Source organism: Schistocerca nitens, chromosome 1 (genome assembly GCF_023898315.1).
Source record: "Schistocerca nitens isolate TAMUIC-IGC-003100 chromosome 1, iqSchNite1.1, whole genome shotgun sequence".
Taxonomy (NCBI): Eukaryota; Metazoa; Arthropoda; class Insecta; order Orthoptera; family Acrididae; genus Schistocerca; species Schistocerca nitens.
The window spans coordinates 590,393,684-590,413,903 of record NC_064614.1 but is presented as its reverse complement, the minus strand read 5'-3'; the positions used below and the strand labels follow the sequence as shown (position 1 = coordinate 590,413,903).

The 20,220-nt window shown below is 37.6% G+C and overlaps 1 protein-coding gene across 3 annotated transcripts in view; it reads right to left on the bottom strand.

Moving 5' to 3' along the window:
* Positions 1 to 585: 585 nt before the first annotated feature.
* Positions 586 to 20,220, bottom strand: part of LOC126255780 (ubiquitin-conjugating enzyme E2 J1-like) — a 55,018-nt gene continuing 35,383 nt past the window's right edge. For all 3 annotated transcript variants that reach the window (XM_049955428.1, XM_049955429.1, XM_049955427.1), the window contains 2 exons: positions 1,617 to 1,731; positions 586 to 1,300 (listed from right to left, as the gene is read on the bottom strand). In XM_049955428.1, the coding sequence (XP_049811385.1) occupies positions 1,082 to 1,300; positions 1,617 to 1,731 (334 nt within the window). In that variant the 3' untranslated portion in view covers positions 586 to 1,081. The remainder of the gene's footprint in view (positions 1,301 to 1,616; positions 1,732 to 20,220) is intronic.

Sequence of the window (20,220 nt, the reverse complement as noted above, 5' to 3'; positions counted from 1 at the left end):
TCCACATGCATGTACAGAACGGTATATGCCAGTTTACAAAAGCTGCTAGTAGTCCAGGTTTCATTTAAAAGCAGGATGTAAATGAAATACTCAACTACAACTTTATTCATTCAGGGCATAGCTAAAGTGAGACACAGGGCAAGTCAGTTTACTACGTAATTTGTTAAATGGTTGCACTCCTAGGCCTCTAGAACATGAGGAACATAATTAATGGGATAGCATAAAATGGAAGTTAACAATGGGACCTATCTATAGACTTTTTCCCACAGTTTCAGTTGCCACATACCATCCTCCTTTCTTACAAACTATGGTGTCATCACAGCCACTGAATGACTTTACGTCAAAGTTAAAATACTGATCAGACATACAGACTTTCCAGGAATAAGTTGCTGATGAAATACTCTTGGATTTTCAGTGCAGTGGCAGTGATGACGTTACTGTGTCGTATCTACCTTCTGCAACAATACAAAATCAACCACATCTGGCATTGTTAATGGAAGGTATCAAGGAGTTTAGTACAATATCATTACAGAAAATGAAATTTCCAGCCATTGTTAACAGGTCTGTCCCGTCTATTCATACTCATTTTTTAAATTCTATAATAACTTTATTTACAGTTTTACAGCAACACAAAGTGACTAGGAAGGATTTCTTACTTTCCTAAATCAAATATGAAAACATCTATTACACCATATAAGAAGAGTGTATTCCAGCTATTAAAGGATTATGAAAGCATGATAGACATCTCTAGAGCTCTGTACATTAGAGCAACAGAAGAAGCTCAGACTATAACATCACTGAGATAATGGGCATGGCTTTTAATAGACCTTTTGCTTCTAGACTTTCTCGAGTTGTTTCATTTCATACACAAGTTTATCATACAAAATATAACATATTTGTCTTTAGTACAATCTGGGCTCAATATACAGAAATATATTACATTTGTAGCAAAACAGAAAATTCACTATCCAATAATCTAAATCTCCCCACCACTAAAAACAAAATATATTCACATCTTTAATAAATGCAATATTTTTAATAAATCTCACTTTACAGAAAGCTGTAAACAAGCAGAAGTAAATTAAAGGAGGAACACCCTCCGCACAATAAGAAATGCAATAGCTACAAGCAGAAACCAAACAAGAACAGTCATTCCTCGAGAATCACTACTGGCAGCTGAACTCCTGTCAGAACCAGCCATTTGTTCAGCTGGAATACCTTGCTGCACTAGTTCTGCTGTCGCAACATCTGCTCGGCGCTGTCGCAAAGTACCATCTGCACTCTCGGATGGTTCCTCTCCCTGAGTAATTCAGGAAAATTTCATATTTTCTTCACATCTTACAAACATTATAGAATTCTGATTATTATGTTTAATCATGCCCTAAGAAATCATTTAGTTTCTCATCACAAAATGGACAAATTATCTTAAAATCATATGAACTCTTCCAAAAACTACAAATTTTAACTACAATCTGAACAATTAAGTGGCAAGATAGCATTGCTTCACACAACACCTTGCAACTAACAACATTTTAATTACATACAGGAAAAAACATTTCCGTTAACCAAAGTTACCTTTTACAAGCCACATTTCACATCATAGGTACAGAGCTTACCTTCAGAGCTATTTGCTTTATAAGGTTTGATTCTTCTTTTGTTGGTGGTAGGCATGTTGAATTTGACAAGTGCTCACAAATCTTTCCACAGTTCTGGCACTCCCACTGCTGTGACCTGCAACAATGTAATGATGGACCCATTCCATAGCTTTTAATTCAAATTTAAGTTTAAAAACTGTACAAAAGAGTTATTTACATCCTTCAGGAATATATTTTTGAATCCATAATGGTATCATTATTAACGAATACCTTCCACCTATCGTAAGAGAACACAATAGCATAAAACATTCCAGCAGGGGGGGAACAAGTCACTTCCTGTAGCAGTATTGAAATAGCTCTAAGTCAGACCTTTATTTAATAACATTTTCCATAAGGTCTAGTTGGCTGATCACACTAAGCAAATGACTATCATAATACACCAACTGGTCACCTTGTGTTGCTTGGTTACTAATGTTGGAAAATTATTTATTGCATGTTTAATTCCCAATAAAATGTTGTAGAATGTTCAAAAATGTTATTTCCTACTAAGCTATAATTGAGACTATCACCAAGTAGAAAAGCAATCCAGAAAACAATGAATTTGACACTAATTTCTTTTTTTGTTATTATTTTTAAATGTCAATCCCTTCTCACCCTCACAGGCCACATCTAGCAGTAAATGTTACAAGGCCTGTCACCAATGAGCCATGTGCCATGAAAATTATGGACTTAACACTAATAATAGTTGTACACCTGCGCAGTGACAGCCATAAGTTTCTTTACATGAGAGTATTTTGTTTTCACTTAGTAATTTATGTATCTACAATGTTTGGTTGAAAATGTTCCATGTGTTGCAAAGTTACATACATTGCTAAGTTTCATCCCTGCTCCACACCAGTACTCTACAGAAAAAGACAGGAAAGTGTATCAACATGACAGCAACTGAAATGAATCAGTTCACATCTAGCTGGAGTTATATAAATGCCAAAATACAGAATGTACCTGGTTAATTCTACTTGTTATGAACCTACTGTATGCAGAATGTCTTGGAGGCTGATTTTATAAATGGAGGAACTACTTGCACATGGATAATAATGGGAACATCATTCCAAGAGAACATTGAGATTATGTCAAGCTGTTCAAAATTAGGTCATTAATGGAAACTCTGAGAAAAAGTTTATGCTGATCAGGCCAGAGGAGTACAACTCCTTAGATGACAAAAGGACATGGTCACATGTCAGGTTGAAAATTTGCTTAACATCAGAACCAGAATCTATTTACTGATAATTAGTTTTCTTGAGATAACCTGGAAGAGCCCACTGAAAATATCACACAGTGGCCTATTAATGCTAAGTAGTATACAGACATCCTTTGGCTTACAACTGTGAAAGACTAGATGTATTGCAGGTTTCTAGTTTTGCAGTCGATATTATACAGTCCCGATAATGCCAATTGTAATCATACAATGGAAAATCCAGGATGAAAAGTAACAATATTATGAAAAAAATAGTTGCTACTCACCATACAGCGGAGATGTCGAGTGGCAGATAAGCACAACATGATGACTGTCAGAATGTGAGCCTCCGGCCAACTAGGCCTTTGTCATAAATAAAACACATTCACACACTCACAAACAACCACGGGCTCTGGCTTCAGTATCCAGAGATTGTGGTCATGTGTTGTCTATTTCTGATGAAGGCCTAGTAGGTCAAAAGCTCACTTTCTGACAGTCTTTCTGTTTGGCCTATTTGCGACTCAGCATCTCTGCTACAAGGTGCATAGAAACTACCCATTTCACAATTGTAATCATTTTAGATTTTTAAAACTGAAATATATTTTTATGATTAATATATTCCCATATATTTTAGGTTTTTTTTCTCTTTTTAATCTTCCACTATATGTCCCTCTTCCTTTCATCTCTGCCAATACACCAAAGTTTTCCTATAACTAGCTAAAACCCAGTCCCACATACTGTTCCTGCATTGTGTTGCCTGCAATCCCCCCCAAATTGCCAGACCATTACATTACCCATCAACTAAACCCATCCTTCTACAATGACCTCTATCTATTCAAATCTTTAGCAGTCTGCAGCCCACATCAACACAGTCCTACAAAATCACATAACTTAGGCCCAAGCTCCCTTGTACTACCTTTGCTGCATCCATAAAATCCTCTTGCTCTGCAATCTCCATTTCCTGCATCCCACCTCCCATACCGAAATCCTTGCAGTATGCACAATGCCATCTCGATCTATTCACCTCATAGTCTTGCCTTGGACTATCACTAACAACCACTACTACAAGAACCTCCATTATGTCAAAGCAGTAGGTGCATCAAAACAAAATGTCCAGACACTCTGCGACCAAAATGGTACTGAAACAGAGGATGACAGACTAGAGACCCAAATACTAAATGTCTTTTTCCAAAGCTGTTTCACAGAGGAAGACTGCACTGTAGTTCCTTCTCTAGATTGTCACACAGATTACAAAATGGTAGATACCGAAATAGATGACAGAGGGATAGAAAAACAATTAAAATTGCTCAAAAGAGGAAAGGCCGCTGGACCTGATGGTATAACAGTTCAATTTTACGCAGAGTATGCGAAGCAACTGGCCCCCCTTCTAGCAGCGATGTACCGTAAGTCTCTAGAAGAGCGTAGCGTTCCAAAAGATTGGAAAAGGGCACAGGTCATCCCCTTTTTCAAGAATGGACGTTGAACAGATGTGCAGAACTATAGACCTATATCTCTAACGTCGAACAGTTGTAGAATTTTGGAACACGTATTATGTTCGAGTATAATGACTTTTCTGGAGACTAGAAATCTACTTCAAAAAAGACGATCGTGTGAAACCCAGCTCGCGCTATTCGTCTATGAGACTCAGAGGGCCACAGACACGGGTTCCCAGGTAGATGCCGTGTTTCTTGACTTCCGCAAGGCATTTGATACAGTTCCCCACAGTCGTTTAATGAACAAAGTAAGAGCATATGGACTATCAGACCAATTGTGTGACTGGATTGAAGAGTTCCTAGATAACAGAACGCAGCATGTCATTCTCAATGGAGAGAAGTCTTCTGAAGTAAGAGTGAATTCAGGTGTGCCGCAGGGGAGCATTGTAGGACCGTTGCTATTCACAATATATATAAATGACTGGGTGGATAACATTGGAAGTTTACTGAGGCTTTTTGCGGATGAGGTAACAATGGAAAATTGTACTGAAATGCAGGAGGATCTGCAACGAATTGACACATGGTGCAGGGAATGGCAATTGAATCTCAATGTAGACAAGTGTAATGTGCTGCGAATAAATAGAAAGAAAGATCCTTTATCATTTAGCTACAATATAGGTCAGCAACTGGAAGCAGTTAATTCCATAAATTATCTGGGAGTAGGCATTAGGAGTGATTTAAAATGGAATGACCATATAAAATTAATCCTCAGTAAAGCAGATGCCAGACAGATTCTTTGGAAGAATCCTAAGGAAATGCAGTCCGAAAACAAAGGAAGTAGGTTACAGTACACTTGTTCGCCCACTGCTTGAATACTGCTCATCGGTGTCTGTTTCGGACCAGAAAGGGTTGATAGAAGAGATAGAGAAGATCCAACGGAGAGCAACGCGCTTCATTACAGGATCATTTAGTAATCACGAAAGCGTTAAGGAGATGATAGATAAACTCCAGTGGAAGACTCTGCAAGAGAGATGCTCAGTAGCTCGGTATGGGCTTTTGTTGAAGTTTCGAGAACATACCTTCACTGAGGAGTCAAGCAGTATATTGCTCCCTCCTACATATATCTCGCGAAGAGACCACGAGGATAAAATCAGAGAGATTAGAGCCCACATAGAGGCATACCGACAACCTTTCTTTCCACGTACAATACGAGACTGGAATAGGAGGGAGAACCGACAGAGGTACTCAAGATACTCTCCGCCACACATCTTCAGGTGGCTTGCGGAGTATGGATGTAGAAACCACCCACACTTTCCCCTCATCAATCACAAAACCCTGCCTGCAGACCTACTACATCTATCACACGCTCACAAGCTCTCTCTCATCACCTTACAGAACCCAGAGTCCAAACAGGCCCACAACACAGTGTTGAATCTGTCTTCCACAAGCTTCAGTCCCACGAAAGTATCAGTCCTTTATAAAAGGCTCACCTTTTGGCCCACTCACAAATTTTTGCTGTGCTTCTTAAAGAACTTCTTTGCGTCTTCCAGTTCCTACAATGGAAACACTTCATTGCAACCAACCCTACCAATCATTCTCTACCAAAAACCAATATCAAACCTGACTTAGTCAATTTATACATCCGTGTAGCCATGATCCACCTCCACTTCTCTTGAATTGTCCTTTGATAACTTTCCATACCTTCTCAAGTTCAAATCTTGCCGTATCTTCATTCACTAGATCCTCCCAACAAGTAAACCAACCTCACAGCAACAGAAAGAACCACATTCCACCACCTAAAAACTATTCCCAACCTTACAACACTATCTGCTGACAAAGGCTCCGCCACTGTGTCTATTAACCACAGGGATTAGCTGGCTGAGGGGCTCCTCCAGTTATCAGATACACCACCTACAAGCCCTGACGTAATGAACCCATTCCAGAAATACAACATTATCTCCAGCCCTTCTCAAACTCCCAAGTTCATTCCAGAAACTCTCCCCTGAATCCATCTCCCTCCTCATCACCTTTATTCCCTGGAATCGTACCTACTACATGCTTCCTAAAATACATATACCCTATGACCCAGGATGTCCAACTGCTGCTTGACTTTCCTCCCACACTTAGAGAATCTCTGCCCTTGTGGACCCACACCTTCTGCCTATCACCAGAACCTACTTTCCTATATGAAAGACACTAACCATTACACCTCCTAAGCTCAATATTTCCTGTCCCTTTATCACCTGGCAACCTGCTTGTCACTGTCAATGCAAACCTCCCTATGCTCAAACCTCCCCAATGCCCATGGTCTTTCCTTTACTGAACACTACCTCTTTCAGTGCAAACTGACAACAAATATACAACCTTCTGCCAGGTCACCTGGACCAACTATATCCTTACCCACAATTAATTCTCCTTTGAAGGCATCAGCTGCAAACAAATTCATGGCACAGCAATGGATACCTTCACGACCCCACCCTATGCCAACCTATTCATGAGCCACCCAGAGGAATCCTTTCTAGCCACCTAGAATCCCACACTCCTCACTTGAGTCACATTAACTGATGGCATCTTCATGACCTGGACTAACAGTCCCTGTAATGCTGGGGTCTGAGTGACCTGCCCCTTCTCTCTAATGTTCAACAACTTATCTCTCATTCCTTTCCATGAAAGATGCTAATAGTTTGAAAAGTTAGGAATAGTTTTTTTCACTTTTAAATAATTCTTTCTGGAGTATTGGAATTCTGCCTTCTGAAATTAAGTACTGGTTAGCCATACTCTATCTTGGTACTTTTAGTTTCTCAAGTTAATTTTTCTGATTGCTACAATTAACACATACGTCATAAGAATATTAAGCTTGACACCAACTGCTCCACATGTTCAGCGAGAAAGTTTATTTTTATATTTCTTCCCCTTTCACAGTAACTCTAGGGGGCATGGCACATTTCTTAGGCCCACTGGCAACTTACTGTTTCCTCTGCACCCATATATCTTTTACTGTATTAAAATAACAATGTGATGGCAACTGTACGATTTCCTGCCCATATCTTTTTGTATTTTCACCCAAATTGTAGTCCCTTTGCACAATATCTTGGTATATTTAAGTCTTTTTAAGTATCTCTTCTGGAGATACAAGCATAAGGTGTCTTCCCTTACAAGAAATTTCAAGTCTTCTCCAAGTCCTGAAGCTATCCTTATTCAACTGAATAATAAGCGCCATTTTAATACAGAAATATTTCTTCACATTTCTGTCTTGGTGGTGAGTCTAAGGAGTTGGAGGACTTGACAGCTCTATGATATACTGAAGAGGGTGGGGAGTTAACTGGCTACTGAACTCATTTTATAACTTTACTACCTTACTGCTCGCTGCTATGCTCATGTGGACTATGGTCTGCACAGATGTTTTTCTTTTCCTTCAATAGAAATTATATGTTGTTCACAAATTGTAACACCGTCTAAACTTTTCACACTAATTAAGAACATAGAAACAGTCTTTTCCAAATGTACTTATGACCAAAAAGCTATTCTGGTAATGGAGTCCTAGGTATTTTGTTGATCATGGCTTTTGTGTTGACGTGGTGATATTTCCACTGAAATTTTTGTCCCCTAACTCATATTTCTTTGTATCTAACCAAGAAGTGAAATATCAGTTTTCATAGATTATGCTTTACATTTTTTTAAAAATATAAAACTTTTCATTCCCTATTTCACTGCTTTGGGGAGTTGATTTTTCAAAAAAATTGAAAAACATATTTTTTTTTATTTCTAACCGAGAAGTCAAATACCAATTTTCATAGATGTAGCTTTAAAAATGATTTGGTATTTCTTTAATAATGATTTTATTTTCAAAACGATATCCAACCACTAATGGTTGAATTACCAAAAATGCTGACACACATATTTGTTATTTATAACTGAGAAAACAACTATCAATTTTCCTAGCTCTAGCTACAAAATTGCATTAATAGCAACATTTTTCAAAAAGCCTTTCATCCTCTATTTCACCCCCCTTAGGAGTAGAATTTTGAACAATACCTTCTTAAAAGATGCCTACTGTATAAAATCCACACCTTATCCAAATTTCAAATTTATATTCTTTATTTCAGTTTTCTATTCTTCGCACTTTGTGCTGGACGATGATGAATCCGACCCTATTTCACCCCCCTTAGGGGCTCAATTTTCAAAAATAGTGTAATGTGTATCTTTTTTATTTCTAACAGAGAAGCAAACTACAAATTTTCATAGGTCTTGCTTCAAAAATGGTTGCATAATAAAACATTTCTATAAAAATTTCATCCTCTATTTCATCCCCCATAGGAACTGAATTTCATGAAACAGATATTTCATATATTTCTAATTGAGAAGCCAAATTCAAGTTTTCACGCTTTCATAATGAAATATTCTCATGAAAAATTTCATCCCCTATTTCACTTCCATAGGGCTTGAATTTCCAAAAAAACCGAAACTTCTTTTTTTTTTTTTTTATATAAAGAATGTAGCAACCAGTAGCGGAAACATAATTTATTTATGTATGTTTCCGGGACTGGTTGCTACATTCTTTATAATTTTATATTCCATAGTCGCTGCACAGAAAGGAAACCTTATGGAGTCCAACATTAAGCAATTTTTTTTCCCATTGTAACCGAGAAGTTAAATAGCAGTTTTCACACATGTAGCTTTAAAAATACTTTAGCAGCTTGTTAGTAATTATTTACATTTTTAAAAATTCCCCCCCCCCCCCCCCCACTATTTCCTCTCCATGGGGATCAAAATTTCCAAAAATGCTGAAACACACATTTCTTTATTTCTCATCAATTAACCAAATACCAATTTTTATAGGTCTAGTTTGAAAAATCCCTCAGTAGGAACATATGTTTAAAAAACTTTTTATCCCTCATTTCACCTCCTTAGGGGTGGAATTAAAAAATCCCTTCTGAAACAATGCCAACAGTATATGATTAACATCCTCTGCAAATTTCAGGTTTCTATTCTTAGTCAGTGAGTGAGTCAGTCATTCAGGACATTGCCTTTTATGTATAGAGATTAATACTAAACAAAGTATCATGGAACCCAGAGCATTTCATTCCTTATAACGGTAGAATTAATTACGCAACTAGCTGTTTGCAGCCATGCATTGCTGTGGCTCATCTGACTAAATAGGAAAGAAAGGAAAGAGAAACCCCATGTTTCTAATATGTATGGGAATTGAACATACTTCCTAATCTACTCTCTCTCTCTCTGCCCATCATCATCTCCTCTCCTTCTCTTTGTACATCACCACCTCCTCTCTTTCTCCATCGAGTGTTGTGTAAAAATTTAAAGTAAATTAGTCAAGAACTTTTCAAGATTTTTGATAATAATCTTTCCCCTTATAAATTACGTATTTATTTGTATACTACATATGTTAAAATTAGGTATATAAAAACAGATGCATATTCTAATGCAGTATTGTGTCAAAATTTCAAAGCGATCAGAGATTTACAATTTTGTACAAATGAACTTTTACATTTTTACTGATTTTCCCCTATAATTACTACATATATATTTATGTAGTATATGTGGTGCTACAGTAGGTATGTAAAGACACACACATATTTGAATGCAATGTTGTGTCAAAATTTCAAAGCAACCGGTGAGGAAATTATGGAGAATTAACAGGAGCATGAAAGATGATGTGTGTATAAAATGTAGAATTGTTTTTCTTTTTATATAGAAAATTGTTGTTGGCGTTTTCTCTTTAATCTGATGTATGTTTCACTGATTTTAGAAGACTAATTATTTTTAATTTATTTGAAATAATGTATTGTACAAGTAATTTCTACAGGTTCCATGAGCACTTTTTCAGTTATGAGAAGATCTCTCGCGAACTATTTGCTCTAGAAGGTGGTGATTTATGTTGACTCTGCTGCATAGGTTGGCTGCATTGGTTGCTCTGATATCACTTTCTATCTGTGATATAGCACATGAGAGCATTCACATTTTGTAAGTTGTGCTATACCTTTTGTTGTGTATATTTGGACTTGTTGCTCCTTGAGCTGTGTTTCTCTCTTTAATATGATTCCATCAAAGGAAATATTTAAGAAGAGACGAAATAATAAGGGAAATAGATTCTACAGAAATATGTCCTGGTGGAAGTTTGCATTCAGAGATTGAGGTTAGGGCAAGCAACAACGAACAAAGTTCTTCACCACTGAGTGCTTCCAAGAAGATGCTTGTGACTGTAATCAAGTGTACAGTGAAATCAGTGCGAGTGATATCAGTTAAATATTCAATTTAAGTGTACCAAAAACAATCCTTAATCAAACTGCATGCAGTCATCGCATCATTTGTGTGTGTTCTCAATGCCCGCACGGATGGCCCTGCTCCATGTCAGTGATTCCTACCACCGCCACTAAGGACACTGATTATGATTTTGGGTAGCAATTCAAAACCAATAATCCACAAATAAAAAGTAACAACTTATATGTGACCATGTCTGTGTTTGGTAAATGAAAGGTTTAGTTCTTAGTTTGGAAGTCTCTTGTTTGAGTGTTGAGAGTAAGAAAGAATTTTGGATAGCTGAAGAAAGTAAAAACAATAACCTTTCTGAGACAAATGTTAGAACAGCTCAGTATTCACTAAGTGGGATTTGGGGAAGAGCCTAAAAACCACATCCACACTGGCCAGCACACTGACCCTAATCATTAACCTGCCAGGAGGATTCTATCTGGGGCCATTGCACCTCCTCATCCTGGAAGCAGCTCTTTAACACATATGGCTATCAAAGCAGATAGATTTCCTGGGGGCATGTTGTAGGTGATATATCTGAAGCAGAGTTCAGTACACAGCCCACACCCGAAGGTCCATGCTAGTTGAGTCGATGGTATCAATGGCATAGCTGTTGGCACTCCGCCTGCCTCAGAAGCCATCTTGTTCTGTTTGTTGAACACTTCATCCTTCATTTTTTATCACACAGAGAGAGGGTCCTTTTGCTTTGTTGAGAATGCAGCCACAGTCATGGTTCATCAGTTGGGCATTGGTTCATATTTTGATGATATTTTGATCTTGTATATCCCAGCATTACACAGTCAGAGTTCATCCTCGACATTCACTTGCAGTACCCTAGTTTTAGGAGGAAACATTCGTTCTTCCCTGATAAAGTGCCATTGTGAGGGACAAAGGCTGTGGCCTCATTTTTCTGCTATTCTTCTGTCAGTGCTCTTTGGATATGCAAATCATTCTATTTTTCCAGAATTTTTTTCCATTATTTTATTCATGGCAGTAATTTTCAGCAACTGTAGTATATATTTTTTCAGGATGAAATTCAGTAGTCAGTTCCAAATATATTTTATTATGCTTTACCAGTTTCGACAAATTAACTTGTCATCTTCCGAGGCTGAAGTGTTGATTCAGTAGATGTCGATATCTTCTTCATAGAAGCATACCATTGCATTATATTTCTATGAAGAAGATAATGACATCTGCTAAACCAACATTAAGCTTCTGAAGACAAAAAACTTATTTGTGAAAACTGGTAAAGCATTGTCAAAATATATCTGCAACTGATGACTGAATTTTATCCTGAAAAAATGTTTTTTCAGATATTCTATTTCTCGGTGGGAGTCTTTTCGTATCTGTGAGAGTACAAGCCCTATGTGTCGGCCTCTTGAGCACTCTGTTCCTTTGCACTGAGTGGTAGCACCTGCTGCTGGTGAATATCTTTCAGAACTTCTTGAACTTTACCAGCTAGAAATTTGGCCTTGAAACCATCAACCTTTTCAGGCATGTATTAACATCAAATTACTTTCTCTTCTATGGACCTTAAGATGAACATACTATTATAGTTGACATGGGCAGTATGCTCTCACTGGTGGTCGCAAACATGTGTGAGGAGCATTTCGAGGAAGAAGTCCTGTAGAAACCCAACTGCTACTTCTGTTATGTGAAGTGTATTTTTGTGACTCTGCCACATGGAAGAGAGAAACTCAATGACTCCTATCAGCCTAAAATCAGATTAACAATGGAGATAGAGGCTGGTTGGAGGAATTCCCTATCTAAATCTTGTGGTTGAAAGAAGAGTAGATGGCACATTTGGCGACATATTATAGTCAGGAGACAGATACAGACTAATACTTGCATGTGGATATCTCGCCACCATACATTGGAGAGAAAAGGGGTGTTCCTAACACTGATACACAGGACTCATATCATCTACAACAAGGAAGGTCTCCCAAGAGGAACAGAACAATGTCACAGAAATAAAGTTACCCAGAATGGTAGATCCTATGCACACTTCACTCCTCAACAATAGGACAACCTACAGAGACACAAGGAAAATGATGAAAATAAGTGGCTACTGTCTTCATCCCATACATTGGTGATTTTTCCAGGAAGATTGGACTGACAAACAGAAAAGATTGGGTTAACACTATTCTGGCCACAGACTAAGACAAGGAGCTTCACGAATGGTTTCAGATATTGTAAGACTGAGGTGTACAGAGTCTCCAGTCAACGTGAAAAGAAGATTAGAGGTCAGGTGGTGTGCACAGTCTGAGATCACTGCTGCAAACAATAGTAACATGCTCAATTATCACAGTTGGTAGCTGCAGAACTGTTTATCCACAAAGCATGGTATGGAATATGACTGTACAAGTATTTTGGCACAAACTTCCGAATATTTGGGCTGTGCCTTACGAGAAACCATCCAAACAGGGACCAAGGGTGAACTGATAACATCTGACAGAGGCTACAAACTCAGCAAGACGAGGAACACGCCCTCAGTACGATTAAGGAGAAGACTGAAGTATTAATCAAACAACGATATGACTTCAGAGGTGGGAGGTACGCCAACAGCACTGCAGGTTCATCCAGTTGTAATTCAGCCAGTGCATAAAATCAGCTATCACTACTGCATCAGAATATCCGAGGACTAAGGGGTAAGCTTAATGAGTTGCTTATTTGTGTTGAAGAATTAGAGTTGAGCAAACCAGTTGATATAATCTGCCTCTCTGAACATCATGTGACCACTGGTATAGATATGTTAAATGTTACAGGATTCAAGTTAGGTTCTTATTTCTGTAGAGGAAATATGGAGAAAGGAGGAGTTGCCATATTTGTCAGAAACTGTTTTGATTTCAAGAATATGACATTAATAAATTTTGCTCAGAGCAGCACTTAGAAGCTTGTGCAACAGAAGCAGTATTTCATAATAAGTCCTTTATAATAATAGGTAGTCCGCTGCTCGCAGTAGCGCTCTCGCTTCCCGAGCACGGGGTCGCGGGTTTGATTCCCAGCGGGGTCAGGGATTTTTCCTGCCTCGAGATGACTGGGTGTTGTTGTGTCGTCTTCACCATCAGCATTCATCCCCATTACAGTCGGAGGAAGGCAATGGCAAACCATCTCCACTAGGACCTTGCCTAGTATGGCGGTGCGGGTATCCTGCATTGTTCCCCTATGCTCCATCACGGAATATGGGACTTCATCATCATCATCATCATCATCATCATCATCATCATCATCATCATCATCTACAGATCTCCCTCAGGAAATTTTAAACTCTTCATAAAAAAATCTGGAAGCTCTACTGTCCCACCCCATAGCAAAAAAACAAGGAAATAGTGGTTGCTGGAGATTTTAATGTGCATTTATTGAAAAGATCTGTCAGTGAACAATTATTGCAGCCAGCAACACTATCATTCAATTTAGTTCCTGAGACTGCTATTGATAATATCTTTGTAGGCAAATCTAGGGAAAAAAGTCATGTCACAAAACCAATATTAAGTGGGCTATCTGATCATGACATGCAGCATCTTGTGTTATTGTTGAAACTTGTCAGGATAAAAAAAAAAAAAAAAAAATCTATTAAATCTGAGTACAAGAGGGTAATAAATAAGTCAAAAATTGAGAAATTCAGGAAACTGCTCAAAGACATGGACTGGATAGTTGTTTACAATACATCTGACTCAAATTGAAAATACAAAGCATTCATTAATAAAGTTGCCTCCACATTTGAGAATTGTTTTCCCCTAAATGTAACAACTCACACACAAGTCAAAAAATAAACTGTGGATTACACAAGGAATAAAGATATCATGTGGGACAAAAAGGAGACTATCTACTAACTAGGAACAGCTCTGAGGTTACAATTGTAATGCATTACAAAGAATACTGCAAAATACTGAAGCAAGTAATCCAGAAATCGAAGCAGCTATATTATGAGAAAAAGATAACTACATCAGGTAATAAAATAAAAACTCTATGGGATATTGTGAAGACAAGAGATAGGTGGGGCCAAAAAGGAAGAGGAACAGATAGCTCTAAAAATAAATGAAACTTCGGTAACAAATACAGTTAGTGTTGCAAACCTCTTAAACAACTACTTCATTTCTGTTACTGACAGCTTGGGGTTATCAGGTTCGGTGAACAGTGCAATGGAGCATCTGAGAACAGGCTTTAAAAATAACTTCAGTAAAATGGAAATGGCACTCACATCTCCCAAAGAAGTAGCATCCATCATAAAATCCTTAAAATCTAAGTATTCCAGTGGGTATGATAACATATCAACAAAGTTAATCAAAGAGTGCTCATGCAAGTTAAATTCTGTCTTAAGTTATTTGTGTAATCAATCTCTTATCAGCAGAACATTTCCAGACTGGCTAAAATATGCTGAAGTTAAGTCTCTTTACAAGAAGAGGGATAAAGAGATACCATCAAACTATCGACCAATTTCACTTTTGCTGGCTTTCTCAAAAATATTTGAAAAGGTTGTGTTCAAGCGTCTCCTTAAGCATCTGACTGCAAATGATATATTGTCCAAGTCACAGATTGTATTTCTGAAGGGTTCTGATATAGAGAATGTACATAATTCATTAGATAATGAATTACAGGCTACTGGCATTTTCTGTGACCTGTCAAAAGCCTTTGACTGTGTGAACCACAGCATTCTCCTAAGTAAATTAGAGTATTATGGTGTCACCAGCAATGCTGCAAAATGGTTTGAGTCTTATCTACCTAACAGGAAACAAAGGGTGTCGTTGCGAAATACCTGTGCAGTAAGCAGTCAGTCTTCATCTGACTGGGAATCAATAACATGTGGTGTTCCTCAAGGTTCCATTTTGGGTCGATTGCTTTTTCTTGTGTATACTAATGACCTCTCATCTGTTACATTGCCAAATGCTAAGTTTGTTTTGTTTGCAGAAGATACAAACATTGCAATAAGTACTGAGTCAAGTATAGATTTAGAAATAGCTGCTACTCACATTTTCACTGACATTAATAAGTGGTTTAAAGCTAATTCTTTGTCATTAAACTTTGAAAAGACCCATTATATGCAGTTCAGAACCTGTAAGAGATTTCCTTCCAGCATGAATATAACATACGAAGACATGCAGATCGAAGAAGTTGACAGTGTTAAATTTCTGCGATTACAGCTCGATAATAAATTCAGCTGGGAAGGGCATACCACAGAATTGTTTAAGTACCTAAACAAGTCTGTATTTGCTGTGAGAATGATGTCAGATGTAGGAGATATAAATATAAAAAACTTGCATACTTTGCTTACTTTCATTATGTCGTATGGGATCATATTCTGGGGCAACTCATCAAACCGAGCAAAAGTTTTTAGGGTGCAAAAGCGTGTGATGAGAATCATTTGTGGTGTAAATTCAATAACATCTTGTAGAAACCTGTTCAAGGAGCTTTGTATTCTCACCACTGCTTCTCAGTGTCTTTATTCCTTAATGAAATTCGTAGCAAGTAATACATCTCTATTTTCGATAGCTCAGTACGCAGTATCAATACTAGGAATAAGAAGAATCTACATAAAGGCCGAAAATCACTTACCTTGGTACAAAAAGGGGTCCAATATTAAGGAACACACATTTTTAATAAATTGCCAGCAACCATTAAGAACTTCCTTTCAGATAAAGCACAGTTTAAACAGAGTTTGCAAGATTTTTTGATAGGCAACTCCTCCTACTCCATAGATGAATATCTCAACAGAGACTGTTAAGTCAGCTTAAGTAAAAATATCTGTTGGATTTCAGTTTTGACAACACTTTGTCACAACAGTCAAGGTTAGGTATTTTGCGTATGATAAATTTATCAATAGTGGATAACAGTGTTTCATTCTGACAGTGTGTTAATTCGGTAAATAATAGCTGTCCCAGTTTACTCCATTGTATTAGATTATTTTCAACTACCTCCTGATAAATGATCAAATGTTTTATGTTTTTATGTTATACTTTCTGACATGTTCTACACCCACAAGAATCATCTCTCGATGTACACACATTTTAAGCAGTATTAGTCTACTGGTAAGACATATAAATGGCATTCACAGTCGTTTCTTACATTTTATGCCACTTTCAAAACCAGTGTGTTCATTATACAATAGCCACAATAAGAAGCTACGATGACAGTACTTGAGATGTGGAAAGTTATTAGCTGCAACTACTATTTTAGTTTCCTTAGTGGTAAACAGATTACAAATATAGCACCAAGAAATAAGACCGAAAGAGTTTTGTCCCTAAAAAATTTTCTAAATGACTTCAAAACATTTCAGAAAGAAATGCTTTGACAGAGAGAAGTTTGTGGAAGGGGTAGGGGTGCAGTAAAGGATGATCTCTCCGTGGAAGCAATAGTGACTGTGTACTCTAAGATTATGACCTTCCCATTGAACCATACAGTGCACACAAATGCACTCGCAAGTTCTGATGGTTTAGGGTGTAAGGTTGTTGGCATGTACTGTGCAGAACAAAGCTGTCACACATCAGAAGCAAGAAGGTAGCTCACTGTTCAGCCTGAAGATGACATATTTGTCACACGCTTGATGAATGTGTTTTTTCCGACAGATTGTGTGTCAAGGCAGAACAGTAAGAGGTGCCAGAGCTCAACCGCAAACACACTTGGTGGCGTGTGGTCCTTTGCGTCCGCTGTGAATGTATGCAGCTGGTTAATGGACAATTCAAGATTAAACAATGAAAAATCCAGGATGGAATGTAAAAATATTACGAAAAGGATAGTTGCTACTCACCATATAGCGGAGATGCTGAGTTGCAGACAGACAACAAAAAGACTGTCATAAAAGCTTTTGGCCAACAAGGTCTTTGTCAAAAATAGATCTCTCTCTCTCTCTCTCTCTCACACACACACACACACACACACACACACACACACACACACACATCGACTGCAGTCTCTGGCAGCTAAAGCCACAATGAAGGGGGCTTCAGTTGTCAGAGACTGCAGTCGTAGATGTGTGTGTGTGTGTGTGTGTGTGTGTGTGTGTGTGTGTGTCAGCATCTCCACTATATGGTGAGTAGTAACTATCCTTTTCATAAAAATTCAAGATTACATCCATAATAGGAAATATGTGAAGCAAAATAGTTTTGAAAAAGCTAAGCATACAAAATTAATGGCCTCTATGAGACAAAGGAGAGAAGGCCTATCCTGATTGTGGCAGGAACATTTAGTTTATGAATTACAGAGCCATAAAGACGTTTGTATTATTTGATGCATTAAAGAGCCGAGAGATGCCCCAAACAAAGCACAACATAAGATAGAATGTTGGTCTGGTACTAAAAGTTATGAATTTATATATAGTTTTGAGTTATTAGTATTCTTCCATACTCTGCATACAATTATAGTAAAAATACTTTTAATGTTAATTAGAAATGAGAAAACTGATACAGCATGATAAAGAAGATAGAAATAAAAGTTGATTGCAATGCTACATCTTGTGGTGCACTGGAAAAAAAAAAAAAAAAAAAAAAAAAAAAGAGCAATCATAATTCCAATCTCCCAAGATAGAACCTACTCTCTGTTACAGTTACTACATAAAAGCTGGTGATTTTCTCTTTCACAACACATGATGAAATACTCGCCTCACATCAATATTAAGTGACTTGCCTTTGTGTTAACTTTCACACTGCAGAACATGAATTCAATACTGTACACACTGCACTACAGATATTGAGCACACAAAATTTATAAACATATCACAAGACGGACAATGGAAAGACACTTACATTGATATGAATAACATACCTACCTTAAGGGGATTTTAATTGCTGAAGCATCATATAAATTGAATGACACTGAGAAATAGTCACTTCGACAATAAATATGGGAGAGAAGCACACATCCAGGCACTCCTTTACCGGGCACAGTTGCACACAGCCATGCTATTGAGCATTATGGTTGGTTGGTTGGTTGGTTAGTTGGGGTTTAAGGGATCAAACAGCAAGGTCATCAGTCCCTTGTTTCAAATGTGGTCCATTCCGATAGTGTGACATCTCAGAAATATCAGAACAATAAAAGGGAAAAGGCTAAAAAATGTAAAATGGCAGTCATGTTGTCAATGGTAAAAACAGAGCATTATGGTATGAGGATTGAAATGGTTGCAGGTGGACACAGAAAATATCTGTTAGTTTGCTGAGTTGATGGACTTAGAAATATTTTGGAGTTGGAGAAATTCTGAAAGTTATTACATAACAGGATATAGAAATATTACAACTGTATTTAGAATATCTTGAGTGCTGCTGGACTTTGAAATAAAAGAAGGAGTGCTGGTGGATGTAAAGTTACGAGGGTAAGTGTTGGTTGGTAGAGTATTTGCATGCAACAGGCAAAGGTTCCAGGCTCAAGTCCCAGTATGGCACACATTTTTTATTCTGCAAGGAAGTTTTGTGGCAGCAATAATATACAGCTTGTAAAAACTGCTGAAAAATCATGGCTGCATACAGCTGTATTACCCAATTTATTACACAACCAGTTTCAGTCATTATCAGCAATCTTCAGGTGTCTACATGCAGAAAAAACTACAATAATGCACAATGAGTAATTAAAAAACAATCATAAATATAGTACTCAACATTTACAGCCTGTTGAGAACTTAAGTTGTGAAATCATTATCAGATGTGTGGAAAATTCAGGATCAAGCACCTATTGTTATGCATCATTCAAATACTGCTAAGACATGCTTGATTCAAAAAGTTCCTCTGAGAGGGGACAATAAGATGAAAAATTATACCAACATATTCTTGCAATACTATCGCTACAGATGCTATACGGGTGAGTCAAAAAGGGCTTTACAACTTTGGAATGATATAGAAATGCATGTAGGTAACTTACAGAATCGGTAGAAATGTCACTTTGTGGCAAACAAACTCAAGTTTGATTCACATAGTGCATTAGTAAAGCATTCCACCAAAAGGAGCACAAGCACAGTGCATGTTAAAATCGATACTTTCACTGGTACAGAGCATGCTTGCTGTGTGTTTTGGTTTCTGGATATGCTTGAAAACTTCTTATTCTGGAGATCAATGAAGCTGACTGAAATGGGATGGTTTACTACCAGCAAGACGGTGCACCACCTCAACTCATGGAGTTTCAAATTTCCTTGATCTCTCTTCCCAGGTCAGTGGACTGGCCATGAAAGACCTACAGCATGGCCACTTCACTCCCCAGAGTTAATACCACTGGATTTCTTTCTTTGAGGTCTCATTAAAGACCGTGTATATGTTCCTCACCTAACAAACGGTTTAGCAGGCCAGAAAAATTGAATCTACATGGCTGTTGTGCAAGTTACACCCAATTTGCTCAATGAGTGTGGGAAAAAATTGATTACTACGGGATCTTTACCACATCACAAATGGTAGTCATATGAACCAAAATGACACTTACCTCTTTTATGTGAAACTTGAGGTATTTTGCTACAAAATGGCACATCTACTGATTCTGTAAGTTATCTCATAAATTTCCATATAACTCTAAAGTTGTAAAGTTCTTTTTAACTCACCCTGTATTGTTTGCCTGTTAAATGGCTTATCTAAAAAGAATACTTTGTGGCATCAGAAGGGTATGTATAGATTCTTATTCCAAATAGGTAGCAGGATAAAAACCAAACATAAGGCGAGGTTTCAGTCCTCGCAATCTAACTAATCTGCATTATGACAATAACAACTTATAATAAATATCC